The sequence below is a fragment of the Ruditapes philippinarum genome, unplaced genomic scaffold (genome assembly GCF_026571515.1).
Source record: "Ruditapes philippinarum isolate M1 unplaced genomic scaffold, ASM2657151v2 ctg125_1_1_1_1, whole genome shotgun sequence".
Taxonomy (NCBI): Eukaryota; Metazoa; Mollusca; class Bivalvia; order Venerida; family Veneridae; genus Ruditapes; species Ruditapes philippinarum.
This window is the reverse complement of record NW_026853776.1, coordinates 483,531-496,155: the sequence shown is the minus strand read 5'-3', so window position 1 is coordinate 496,155 and position 12,625 is coordinate 483,531. Positions and strand designations below refer to the sequence as shown.

Sequence of the window (12,625 nt, the reverse complement as noted above, 5' to 3'; positions counted from 1 at the left end):
AATGATGTATCTCTATTATACAAAATAAAAAGTTAATAATTAATGACAAAAAGAGAGAAGACAAATAACACTGCACAGTCTGTTCAACAACAAGATTGCTTTTTTCAAGATGTCAATACCAATTTTTTTATTATAAGATTACCTACAAATGGATGTACAACAAAATAAACTAGAGGATGCTTTTGTAAAAAAGCGCATGTCTCCCCCACTGCTGAGAATAACTGTGAATGGAAACAGGAATGGAAATGGAGATAAGATAATGTAAATACCCGGTAGTCACTTCAATGAAGGCTGTCTATGGATGGTTTCTATTGTTAAGGTTGTATGAGAAGATGCTTCCTAAACTGTTTGTTTTTAACCAGGTATTCAATTTTGAAAATCCTGGTTATTCAATCAGCATTGCATGAAAACTCACTCGCTAGTAGGAATTTGTAGTTATCATCAGCAAACAAAACAATGCGTGTAATACACCTTGCTGTGACCATGTAGCATTGAACGCGCAGCGGGGAAGAAATGACCGCATAAGGGTGGAAAGATCCAAAAAGAACAGAGTATATAAAACCAGAAAACTGATATATCACTGATATATCAATAATAGTTAAATGTCCTCACTGATAAGAACTCTAGTTATCATCCGGAAATGAGAAAATGACCAATGGTCACTGTGACCTTAACCTTTGACCTACTGACCCCATAAACAAGAGGGATCATCTGCTCAATAAGACCAATCATCCTATGAAGTTTGAGGGTTTAGGTCTAAAGGAACTCTAGTTATCATCTGGAAAGGAGAAATTAACCAACGGTCGCTGTGACCTTGACCTTTGACCTACTGACCATTAAAACAATAGGGATCATTTGATTAATAAGACCAATCATCCTATGAAGTTTGAGGGTTGTAGGTCAAAAAGAACTCTAGTTATCATCCGGAAATGAGAAATTGACCAACGGTCACTGTGACCTTGACCTTTGACCTACTGACCCCAAAAACAATAGGGATCATCTGCTCTATAAGACCAATCATCCTATGAAGTTTGAGGGCTGTAGGTCAAAAGGAACTCTAGTTATCATCCGGAAACGAGAAATTGACCAACGGTCACTGTGACCTTGACCTTTGAACTACTGACCCCAAAAACAATAGGGATCATCTGCTCAATAAGACCAATCATCCTATGAAGTTTGAGGTCTGTAGGTCTTAAGGAACTCTAGTTATCATCCGGAAACGAGAAATTGACCAACGGTCACTGTGACCTTGACCTTTGACCTACTGACCCCAAAAACAATAGGGATCATCAGCTCAATAAGACCATTCATCCTATGAAGTTTGAGAGCTGTAGGTCAAAAGGAACTCTAGTTATCGTCCGGAAACGAAGAATGGACGGACGGACTGATGGACGGACGGACGGACGGACGGACAGGGCAAAAACAATATGTCTCCCCCCGAGGTGGGGGAGACATAATTAATTTAAATACAAATAGAATGCTTTTACCTCTTCTATTATTTCACTAGGTAGTGTACTATATAATGTTAGTTTTTTTGGCCCAATTTTATTTGTTTCAAACAAGGAAATATTTTAGAACAATGTGTCAAATTTACAATTTATTGATTCAGTTGCCTTTTCACTCAGTTTTAAGTATGAAGGAGACATTTCCATGTTCATCTACAACTTGCTCAGCAGGAACTAGTTTCCCATCATGCATTATCTGTACACTAGTAATACCAGATGCCGATTGGTCCCCTGCCTGCTCATACATTACTACCTGGCTACCCTCCTCCAGAACAAAGTTATCTGCTTCTACTTTAAATTGAGACACTGCAACATCATCAATGTTTTCAGATTGATCTTCATTTTCATTGTCAAACTCATGAGTAAATTTATGATGTTCTTTCATTTCAGTTTCATCACTAACAGGTTCTTTTTCAAGTTTCTGTACACATTTATGGGTCATTGCATTAATTTTCTTCAGGAAAATCTTGCCACATGTTCCACAAACATATCTTGTATCAGATGGAGCCTTTTGCTTCTTTTTCCTACCTGGAACTTCCTCTCCATTACCTGGTTTTGGACCCAACTTTGTGAATATACTTACCTGGGTTCCGCATTTGCATTCCACAATTCTTTCTTGTGTTCTATCCATATTTTCAGTCCATGGTTCTTTTTCAATTACAAAGTCACCACAATCTTTACATTTTCTTGTGTGAACAGATAAAAGATGTGTTTCAAGGTGGGTGGATGTAAAAAATTCTTTCGAACAAATTGTGCATTTATGATCAAACTCTTTGAGATGCTGGCGTTTAACATGAGCAATAAGGCTACTTTTGCCTGTAACAATTAAACCACAGTGCTCACATGTCATTGGTGTACATTCAGCCAATGATTTCCTTTTCTTTTGCTTCGTTGTAACTGTTCCATTCTCCTCTTCATCTTCTACCTTTGCACGTCCTACTTTGGAAATATACTGAACTTGATTACCACATGGGCACTCTGCAACACGTAAAGACTTCTTGGTAACACCTTCATCCCAAGGTGTGGACTCGACTACATCACTGTTACATCCCTTACACCTTCTTGTATGAACTGATATAATGTGATCCTCCCTGTGGGTAACAGTAAAGAAAGCTTTTGAACAAATATGACACAGGAAATCTCTCTCTTTCAAATGCATTCTTTTGACGTGAGCTTTTAGACTGCTTAACCCAGTTAGTACTGTGTCACACTCCTCACACTGCATTGGAATAGACTCCATCATTGATTTCTTTTTTTTCTTTTGAGAACCTTTCTTTGGTCTACCTCTGCCTCTAGGTTCATCAGACCCTTCAACTAATGCTTCCATAGTTGTATCTATCTCTTCAAATTCTAAGCCAGGATCAAAGTCAGGGTCAGACTCATCGTCTCTTTCCGAGTAACTGACCGAGTTAAACTGTTCATCTCCAATCTTTCTTCTTTTCAGGTCACTTGCCTCAGGAAGGTCAAGGTACTCCATATCAGAGTCATCCATCTCTTCTCCTTTTCTCTTTTCATTTTCTGCATTTCTGGTACTCAATTCAACAGTAATGTTATGTTCTTTATTATCATCATCTAGAATAACCTTTACCTGAAATTATTATCATTTGATAAAAGTGTTATTATTTTGAAAGATGTACCTATAAAATGTTTAATTAATCATATAATACCAACATGTATTCACTTCAAATTACATGTAATCTTGTCCAATTACTTAAGATTAAGTTATAACATTCATAAAATTTATTTATTCTATTCATTAAAAATACATTAGTTATTTTAACCTGCACATTAATCAATAATTAGTAAAGATTAGTTATTTACATTTTCACAATATATAAAAGCACTGAATGAAACACTCAAATTTTTAGATGAAAAACTAAAGATAGAAACAATCATCTGCAAATACCTTGAAAAGCACATACATAAATAATTGCTAGAATAATTGTAAACAAGATTGTCAGCAAATATCTTTTATTTATTTACAAAAAAAGTTCAGGCAAGTTTTCCTTTTTTCAATAAGCTGTAGGTGGATTTTTTAAAGAATTACTCTGTCTGTTTTTACAGCTCTCCATTTCAGTTTACAAATAACATCAGCGAAATAAAACATTGCTCCAAAGGTATTTCCAAAAATGCTGGTTTGAAATACAATGTATACAATGTACATATACATGTGCACAACTTTGTAAATGGAAATTTGTTATTGGTAAAATATTTATTCCCAAATGAGCAATCATTCAATCCTTTATCTGGACTATATTGATAGCCGTTTCTTTTATGTGTTTATTTTTTTATTTCTGCCACGATTCATTAAGTGGACCAGGCAAGGGGAAATTTTTCTGTGTCAATTGCTATCAAGAGATCGCTACCGAGTCTTATTGTCATTTGAGCCGCGTAAATGACAAAACCAACATAATGGGTTTTCGACCAGCATGGATCCAGACCAGCCTGCGCCTCCGCGCAGTCTGATCAGGATCCATGCTGTTCGCTATCAGTTTCTCTACTTGTAATAGAGTTGGTAAGCGAACAGCATGGATCCTGATCAGACTTTGCGGATGCGCAGGCTGGTCTGGATCCATGCTGGTTGCAAACCCATTATGTTGGTTTTGTCATGACCCGGCTCATTTGTCTTTCAACGCTTCGTCAAAAATCATGTCAGATAAGCAGCAACTCACTTTCAGAGAAATTGGTAATGACTGGTAAGTTATTTAGTGAAGTTATGTGGACCAACCAAAGATGTGGCCAAAAATGTGCTAAAATCAGCATAAATAAATACTTGTTTCCTATTACAAAAAATAAAATAAAAAAAAATGAAAGTCTTCCATTTTTTGTATAATAAATGGTTTTCGATTTATAAATAAAGTAAGATCTGGTATCAGTTTATTATAAACTCAGGTTACAAATAATACATTTATTATAACTTTATATGTATGTTCTTTTACACAAACACACACAATAATCCAAGAAGAAAATGTTATATGTACATCATTATATTATGCACGCCTCCAGATTCATACTAATTTTCATGGAAATTTTGAAAATGCATTTGAATATGTAACATTGTGAAGTAACCAAAAGGAAACAATTCAAAACATTATCAATGACAATAAAATCCACGCAAATTACCAAAAAATGGTCAAAATATGCATAAATAGCCTTTACTGTGTTAGTAACGCAATAGAAATATAGTTGTAAATATTGAAAAATCAGTCATTAATATGCAAAATCTGGAAACTTTTTGCTTTTCTTTACATCTTTGTACATTTTTCTCAAGTCTGATTTTATTGAAATATTTTGACTCATCTGGAGGCATGTAGCTTAAAAGTTAAATTAAACAAATAAAAAACAAGAGGGCCATGATGGCCCTGGGGTCGCTCACCTGAACATAGGCCCCCAGGGCCGGGCCAGTTTAAACCAAAGGGCTTTTATTTGAACAAACTTGGAAGACACCCATTAAAAGATATTTCATGATGTTAAGTTTTTACTATACACAAATAATGAATAACAATGACTTTTGCCCCGTCCCCCCTCTCCCTGGCAGGGCCAATTTTGACCCAAGGGCTTTTATTTGAACAAACTTGGTAAACATCCATTAGAACATGTTTCATGCTAAATATCTTAGCTCTAGCTCTTTTGGTTCTTTAATAGAAGATTTTTAACTTTTTACTCTATGTATATAGGGAAAATCAATAACCCCTGGGACAGGGCCAATTTTGACCCCAGGGCTTTTATTTGAACAAATTTGGTAGACACCCATTAGAATATGTTTCATGCTAAATATCTTAGCTCTAGCTCTTTGGGTTCTTTAAAAGAATTTTTTTTAAAGTTTTTAATATATGCATATAGGGAAAATCAATGACCCCCTGGGGCGGGGCCAATTTTGACCCCAGGGCTTTTATTTGAACAAACTTGGTAGACACTGATAAGAAGATGTTTCATGCTAAATATCTTAGCTCTAGCTCTTTGGGTTCTTTAAGAGAAGATTTTTTTGAATTTTTTACTATATGCACATAGGGAAAACCAATGACCCCCTGGGGCTGGGCCAATTTTGACCCCAGGGCTTTTATTTGAACACTCTTGGTAGACATCCATTAGAACATGTTTTATGCCAAATATCTAAGCTCTAGTTTCTTTGGGTTTTTTAGAAGAAGACTTTTTAAAGTTTTTACTATATGCATATAGGGAAAATCAATGACCCCCTGGGGCGGGGCCAATTTTGACCCCAGGGCTTTTATTTGAACAATCTTGGTAGACACTTATTAGAAGATGTTTCATGCTTAATATCTTAGGTCTAGCTCTTTTGGTTCTTTAAAAGAAGATTTTTTAAGTTTACTATATGCATATAGGGAAAATCAATGACCCCCTGGGGCAGGCCAATTTTGACCCCAGGGCTTTTATTTGAACAAACTTGGTAAACATCCATTAGAACATATTAAATGCCAAATATCTAAGCTATAGCTCTTTGGGTTTTTTAGAAGAAGATTTTTTTAAGTTTTTACTATATGCATATAAGGAAAATCAATGAGCCCCAGGGGCGGGGCCAATTTTGACCCCAGGGCTTTTATTTGAACAAACTTGGTAGACATCCATTAGAACATGTTTCATGCCAAATATCTAAGCTCTAGCTCTTTCGGTTTTTTAGAAAAAGATTTTTTAAAGTTTTTACTATATGCATATAGGGAAAATCAATGACCCCCTGGGACGGGGCCAATTTTGACCCCAGGGCTTTTATTTGAATAATCTTGGTAGACACTCATTAGAAGATGTTTCATGCTTAATATCTTAGCTCTAGCTCTTTGAGTTCTTTAAAAGAAGATTTTTTCAAGTTTTTACTATATGCATATAGGGAAAATCAATGACCCCCTTGGGCGGGGCCAATTTTGACCCCAGGGATTTTATTTGAACAATCTTGGTAGACACTCACTAGAAGATGTTTCATGCCAAATATCTAAGCTCTAGCTCTTTGGGTTTTCTAGAAGAAGATGTTTAAAGTTTTTTCTTTTGGTTGCCATGGCAACCAGAGTTCTGCATGGAATGGAATTCTTTGAACAACTTTGGTAAGGCTTCACACAAGGAACATCCCTGTGAAGTTTCATTATGATCTGCCTTATGGTTTCAGAGGAGATGTCGTTTGAAAAGTGTGAACGGACAACGTACGACGGACGACGTACGACGGACGACGGACGAAGAGTGATCCTAATAGCTCACCCTGAGCATATGCTCAGGTGAGCTAAAAACAACCAACAACTCCAAAGCACAAATTCATTTTAAAAAAAAATAAATAAAATACATGATGTTTGTGACTGCTACTGAAATGATGAATTTAGCAAAACCCTGTACAGCAAGTAAAGCTAGTGAAGTAAATCACATTTATGGTACACATGTATTTTAAACAGAATCAAACACACTATGTATTTCTGATGTAATGATAAGTGAGTACAATGTAATTGGAAAAACACAACTTTAATGGTGTGAAAACATTTTTTTTAGGTTTTACTAAGAACAAAATAATTATTCATAAACTTGGAGTCCAAAATTTCTGTACCCATATACTATTTTGTCAAATATTTTTCTTTTGTAGAGTCAAAATGCCAAACAAGAGCTATCTAAGAAACAATGCGTTCCACTTTTCTAAGTGTTGGATAGTGAACATACATGTATATATTTTGAATAAGTCCCAGTGACCTTTGACTGAAAATGGGTGAGGCAAGTAGACCTCATCAAAGTGCAAATAAAGTGTAAATGGTATAGCATTTTTAGTTCTGTTTTTAATGGCTATAAACATTATCTTAACTGAAAAGGTAACCGTTAACCAACCCGAACAAGTGGGACATGACCACAGCTACCAGTTTTCTTTAAAAAAACAAAAACAAGATTGCATTTGAGAAAAATGCTATGCCACCGCATGGTTCAAATTTCATAGCTGTACATCAAAGGACAAGAAAGTAGGTCACATCATCAAAATCTAGGTCACCTGATATCAAAGTTCAATTTTACAACTAAAACTGTGCACATGGTCAAAATGTCATTGCTGTACATCAAAGGACAAGAAAGTTGGTCACTGTCCCCTTGGGCAAGGCATAATTTTGACCCAAGGGTTTAATTCAAAACAATTTTGATACAGGTCCACCAAACAACATTTCAAGTCAAATATCTAAGCTATTAGCTTTCTCCCATTCAGAAAACATTTGTTTTATTTTCTGTTTTTACTATGTGTACATAATGAGAATCACTGCCCCCGGGCAGGGCCAATTTTGACACCAGGGGAAAATTTTGAACAACTTTGGTAGAGGACCTATAAATGATATTATATATCAAACATCAAAGCTCTATGCCTTGTACCTTCAGACAAAAATACTTTTTATTTTTTCACTATATGTACATAATGAAAATCAATGACCCCCGGGGCGGAACCAATTTTGACCCCAGGGCTATAATTTGAACAATCTTGCAAGAGGTTCACTACACAATGTTTCATGCAAAATATCTTAACTCTAGCCTTTGTAAATTTAGAGAAGATGATTTTTTAAGTTTTTACTATATATATATATATAAGGAAAACCTATGGCCACCGGGGGCGGGGCTAATTTTGACACAAGAGGCAAAATTTGAATAACTTTTGTAGAGTACCTTTAGATGATATTAAAGCTCTAAGCCTTGTACCTTCAGACAATAAGATTTATTTATTTTTTACTATATGTATATATTGAAATCAATGACCCGAAGGGCGGGGGCAATTTTGACCCTAGGACTATAATTTGAACAATCTTGCTAGAGGTTTACTACACAATGTTTCATGCAAAATATCTAACCTCTAGCATTTGTCAATTGCTAGAAGAATTTTTTTTGAAGTTTTTACTATAAGTTTTTACTATATACATATAAGCAGGCCTCGACACTAACTTTTTTAGCAGGTGGTACGCCGGACCACTAGATTTGAAAGTTAGGTGGTCCTTCCAGAAGTCAGGTGGTCAGTTATCATTATTATATCATTTTATTGCAAATGTAGAAAAAATGTTTAAACTTTATGACAAAGATGTATTATTAACCTGTGAAGAAAACAGATATTTTTAGATATATATTTTTCATCTAATCAGAAAAGTGAGAGCAAGTCAGTAGGTATTTTATCGTAGAGTTATTTGTTTATTTGTTTTCATCTCAGTCAAAAATACACAACAGAGCTCTTATTTATGTTAACTTTTATATTAAAGTGATTTCTCCCTCAACTCAAGTTAGGGAATAGTGAAGCCATTTGTGTCTGTGAAGTGTTTTTTTCTTACTGTTATTCAAATATTCATTGCTGATACGTGGTACGTCTTATAATCATGATAATAACATAGCATTTTTTAAAGATTAACATTTTTAATGGAACTAATAAATTATCTTATTCTTGTCTTTGAAAACAAGGAAATATCTAAATTATTAGAATAATGACAACATTATTATTTACTATAACTTATCTTATTTTTCTCACAGATTTATAATACAGAATTTTACCTCCCTGTTGCTTGTTGGTTGATATTCATTTTTGACATTGGGTATTTTTAACCTTCTAAAATAATTTTAACTCTAATAGAAACAGATCTCTTATCGTTAAACAGTTAAAATAAAAATTAATAGCATAGAATTACTAGATGTATTTTTCCAGTTCCTTTGTTTGCTGCCTTTATTCAAGTATCTGAAATTTAAGTTTATCCAATATCATATAATTACCATCATCGAATACTCACGGTTGATTAACATGTACCATAACATAAATGTTAATGGTTCCGCTGTCGGTATCAGACGATGCATAATTACTAGCACTATTTGAATGAAATTTGTACCTAAATTAATATCACAAATTCTTAACTCTTTTAACTTGCATAAACAAAATTTTAGCGACTTAAAATGAAAGTTATTGATGACTTAAGAACTTATTTAAATAATCAGAGATTAATGAACCATATACATGTACATCGGACATACATTAATGATTTTAAACAAAATTATATAGCATGTTTTTGACCAAATCGCCATTCTCCCAAATGAGCCTTGCATCAACCAGAAAATTCAAGTGGTCCGACGGACCAGTGGGTTTTAAAATTAGGTGGTCCTTGCCAAAATCAAGTGGTCTCGGACCAACGGACCACCGCTAATATCGAGGCCTGCATATAAGGAAAACCAATGACCCCCGGGGCGGGCCGATTTTGACCCCAGGGCTATAATTTGAACAATCTTGGTAAGGGTCTACCAGACGATGCCTTATGCAAAATATCTAAGCTCTAGGCCTTTTGGGTTTTTACAAGAAGGTATTTTAAGTTTTTACTATATGTACATAGTGAAAATCATTGACCCCCGGGGCGGGGCCAATTTTGACCCCAGGGCTATAATTTGAACAATCTTGTTAGAGGTCTACCAGACAATACCTTATGCAAAATATCTAAGCTCTAGGCCTTTTGGGTCTTTACAAGAAGATTTTTTAAATTTATTCTTATAATTCCTTTTGGTTGCCATGGCAACCAGATTTCTGCATGGAATTAAATTCTTTGAACAACTTTGGAAGCCCTTCACCCAAGGAACAATCCTGCCAAGTTTGGTTGAAATTGGGACTCGTGGTTTTTCACAAGAAGATTTTTTAAGTTCACTATATAATATATATAACACACACACAAACACACACACAAACACACACACAAACACACGCACACACACACAGGTGAATCGCTATATGCCACCGCATCGCAGATGCTGCGGTGGCATAAAACAACACTGTCTTCTTTTATTCATGAATCTTGAAGAGCTCTTATAATTATAGTGTTTCCTCCTGAAAACATTTGATCCCCTTGTAAAGCTTGTTGTACAAGCTCGTATGCTGCTCTGTCCAGAGATCCGTCAGATACTGCTGTCAAGGAAACTGTAGAATCTCCAACCCTATGACTGGTTCCTGGCAGACTTGCTAAAGTCATACCAGACTGCTGATTCCCGGCTGCCTCTTTATCACACGCTTCCTTAAAACTCTGCAGATTTGCTCTGGAATCATTTCTTACAGTTATAACATTTTGCACAGAAGTATCTTCCTTTGTAATTACTTTCACTGGTCTTTTATCTGTACCTTCTCCAGAGTCATGACCATGTTTCTCTCTGGCATGCTGTTCCAATTCAATACTTGTAGCATATGTCTTCTTGCATACTGTGCAAGCAAAGCCCTGCAACATTTTGTGTGCAGTCTGTACATGTTTCTTCAGTGACACTTCATATCGGAAAGTTTCTGGACAGTATTTACAGTGGATATCATTTACTTTGGTGTGCAGTTTCGTGTGACGTACACAATGTGCTTTCCTTGAGAATATTTTACCACAAAACTGACAAGCATATTTTGTGTTGTCCTTATATCTTCTCTTTTGCACATTTTCTTCCTCCTCCTCGTTTGATCTTTTTCTGCCAAAATGACAGTATATGTCCACAACGGCACCACACACACAGGTAACTGAGCGTCTGGTTTTCATATCTGTACCTTCAGGCCACGGAACTGATTCTATCACATACTCCTGACATGTCTCACATCTTCTTGTATGAACAGCTAGCATGTGACTCTCCAATGATGAACTTGTATAAAAACCGGATTTACATACAATACATTTATGGTTCCTCAGTTTGTAATGTATTCTTTTTATATGTGACACCAAATTTCCCCTCCCTATCAAGGTTTTCCCGCAATGTTCACAAGGATATGGTGTTATTTTTGACATTGGCTTCTTCTTAGGTTTCTTTTTCTTTTTTAATACATCATTTTTGAGAGCTGCTTCTCTCAACTTTTTAAATGTATCGTTAAGCTCCTCCAATGTTTGTTCTGGAAGAACATCTTCCATGTCACTATCACCAGAAAAATTCTCATTTTGGTCTAAGTTCATGTCATTATTGGGATCTGATACAGTTGTTTCATCCTGCCCTGCATTACTTTTTAATACCACATTGATGGTATCGAATAGATCGCTGAACTCATTTATGTGAACTATTACCTGTAATTGAAAAATATACATTATAGATGCCATACTTTATGAAAATAACTTTTTTCTTATAGTTCTATTTGTCTTAAATCTTTCATGTTTGTATTGTTGAATGGAGGTATATCAATTATGTGTTTTAAATTTAAGATTATATTGTAAGATTTATTGTAGATTATTGATAACCTTAAACGTTTTCAAACAAAATCAAGATCAAATTACATGTTCATAATCAAGGGGCAGGACGTGAAGTGGTTGCACACTTGGTTCAAGCGAGCGAATTGGTTGCAAACTTGACAAAATGTCGAACATGGCGTGATTTTTTGAAACAGGCAAACGAATATTTGCCAGGCAAGTGGGTTTCTTTGTTATTTTGAAGTTCATTAGTATGTCTATTCCACAATGCAATATATATGCCACATTCAGTTTAAGCAAATTTGATATGTGACTGTTCTGGTCGGTTTTTCTCCTAATTTATTCGAATTTGTAAGTTTTGAACTGAATTTAACAATAACAAAATATGTTTCTGTCAATGCTGTACAAATGGTTTAGTTCGCAAGTCCGCAGATTACGTTCAATACACAAAAATATCTTGTTCAAGCACATTTTGGTTGCAGACTTATACTTCAAGCATTTTTGGTTGCAAACTTATTCTTATTCTATTGAAATCCATAAAGGAGTGTAGAAACCTATTTTTCAATGGCAATTATTGACATTTTCGTTACTTGTTTTTGTTATAAATGTTATTTATACTTTCTTCTTTTACAACAGTTATCCACTTCATGTTTCAAATTACATGGTTCTCGGTTCAATACTATAATCATCAGTAAAAGCCTGCATACAAAATAATAGCATATAGCATGTGAGAGTACTATTGTATATAAGTAAATTATTTTCATCATAAACATAAGGACATGACATTGTGCACACATACGATATTACTCGGCAAAATTTCTAAAGTTTATCAAAACCACAAGAAATGTTAATTTGTTTGTTTCGTATGATCAGCAGTTGCTTTAGACATAAATTATGTAAATGTACTTTAATATTTTTACAAACCAAAAGTTAAAATGACATACTTGTTTACAATATTTCGGATTTAATGTACATCATATGTCAATTGGTATTCTAAAGATG

At 34.8% G+C, this 12,625-nt stretch overlaps 1 protein-coding gene across 4 annotated transcripts in view; it reads right to left on the bottom strand.

The window, feature by feature from the left end:
* Positions 1 to 1,461: 1,461 nt before the first annotated feature.
* Positions 1,462 to 12,625, bottom strand: part of LOC132737843 (zinc finger and BTB domain-containing protein 24-like) — a 33,383-nt gene continuing 22,219 nt past the window's right edge. For 3 of the 4 annotated variants that reach the window (XM_060725197.1, XM_060725199.1, XM_060725198.1), the window contains exon 11: positions 1,462 to 3,093. In XM_060725197.1, coding sequence (XP_060581180.1) covers positions 1,618 to 3,093 — 1,476 coding nt within the window. In that variant the 3' untranslated portion in view covers positions 1,462 to 1,617. Of the gene's footprint in view, positions 3,094 to 9,658; positions 11,504 to 12,625 lie in introns of those variants that run through there. The other variant, XM_060725201.1, reaches the window with a different exon arrangement.